At 46.1% G+C, this 1,506-nt stretch overlaps 1 protein-coding gene across 4 annotated transcripts in view; it reads right to left on the reverse strand.

The window, feature by feature from the left end:
* SH3GL3 (SH3 domain containing GRB2 like 3, endophilin A3) overlaps positions 1 to 1,506 on the reverse strand; it is a 168,596-nt gene that overhangs the window by 45,228 nt on the left and 121,862 nt on the right. For all 4 annotated transcript variants that reach the window (XM_004708083.2, XM_045286411.1, XM_045286412.1 and 1 more), the window contains one exon: positions 690 to 823. In XM_004708083.2, coding sequence (XP_004708140.2) covers positions 690 to 823 — 134 coding nt within the window. The remainder of the gene's footprint in view (positions 1 to 689; positions 824 to 1,506) is intronic.

Below are 1,506 nucleotides of genomic sequence, written 5' to 3' on the forward strand. Positions count from 1 at the left end.
TTGTCGCTAGAGCTTGAGGTTCCTTCGAGACCTGCTTTGCCACGCTGCTGGTGTATACATCACCTAAGCTGTGGACTGTCAGATCCTATCATCTGGCTGACTGTTGGTGACCTGCCCTGCTGTTTGCTGCCTGTGGCTGGACTGCCTATATTGCTCTACGGAAGACTCAGCTGTATGCTTCCTTGACCTTGGACCCAGCAACCCTCTTGAGTTGAAGGGATTCCAGGAAATTAACTGTTCCATGGAAGTGAGTTGAACTGAGCCCTCTGTAATGCTGTGTGGACTAATTAGCTGTTATATTCCTTCATGCTGTATATATATATATACACACACATATATAATCATAAGTGTCCTGGCTTTGTTTCTCTAGAGAACCCTGTCTAACACAAAGCGCCTGACCCTTGAGCCTCCACGGCAGCCTTCCATAAGTCAGAATTTTAAAGCTGGGAATGACGTGGAGGGATGTGAGACACAGTCGGCCATCACCCCGTGCCCACATCCATGACAGATAGGGCAGACAGATCCTGATACTTCCCACACATTGACCTCAGATCAATATAACTGAGCTATACTTTGTTGTTTTGTCACCACCCACACTAAAAGGATGCGCTCCCCAGGTCCCCACAGAAAGGTTTTAAATAGAAATGCCTCATGAAGCAAGAGGAACAGGCAGAGCCTGGAAGGCTTACCCCGATCTCTTTTAAATCTTTGTCTTGTAGTAACTGAAGCGGATCAATAAACGTTTGCTTTACATTAATATCAAGGGAGTCTTTCACCTCAGCCATTAGCTTCATGGTTTCGCCAACTTCCACCAGCGCACTGCCTGGAATAGGGAATTCAAAACACAGTGAAATGAAAAACGTTCTTCCCGAAAGCATGGGAGGAGTGGAGAACTCAAAACAGAACAAAAAGTGTTCTTCGGGCAAGCATTCAAAGAACTGTCGCACTGAGAGTCAGTTACGGTAGTTTTATCTCTAAAATGTGTAGGTGACAGAGCAAGAAGGCCCTTGCTCCTGGGGCCTTTGAATCTCTGGCCCCGGGAGAGAAAAAAGAAAAAAAAGAAACTCTCTCTGATCCTTGGGGTCTCAATGACATTCTGCACTTCCAGGGACACTGAAAACAAAATCCTCCGGCTGCTGACACGGAACACTTGGGCCACTAGATGGAGACAAAACTTCTTAGAACTCAAAACAAAACAGGAGGGAGGGCCTTTTTGAAAACGCCTGGCACCAAGGGTTCCTTAGAAGCTCATGAATAAGAATCCTTCTTCAAAAACAACCACCACAAAGGGAACTCAATTACTAGGGGCTAAATATTCACTGATAAAAGGTACCTGTGGCAGTTACATAATCTGGTGTCAATTTGGGACTTGAAAGGATTAAGAGTGATGGGGTAGAGTCTAGTCTGTCAATCGGGTCATAGCCAATGAGGCCTCTGTGTGGGCATGGCCTTCTCCTGAGGATTCTGGGAACTCCTGTATTTCCTCCTTGGAGGTGGGAGACACTT

The sequence above is a fragment of the Echinops telfairi genome, unplaced genomic scaffold, assembly GCF_000313985.2.
Source record: "Echinops telfairi isolate 266 unplaced genomic scaffold, ASM31398v2 ScPeMD7_7;HRSCAF=31, whole genome shotgun sequence".
NCBI classification, from domain to species: domain Eukaryota; kingdom Metazoa; phylum Chordata; class Mammalia; order Afrosoricida; family Tenrecidae; genus Echinops; species Echinops telfairi.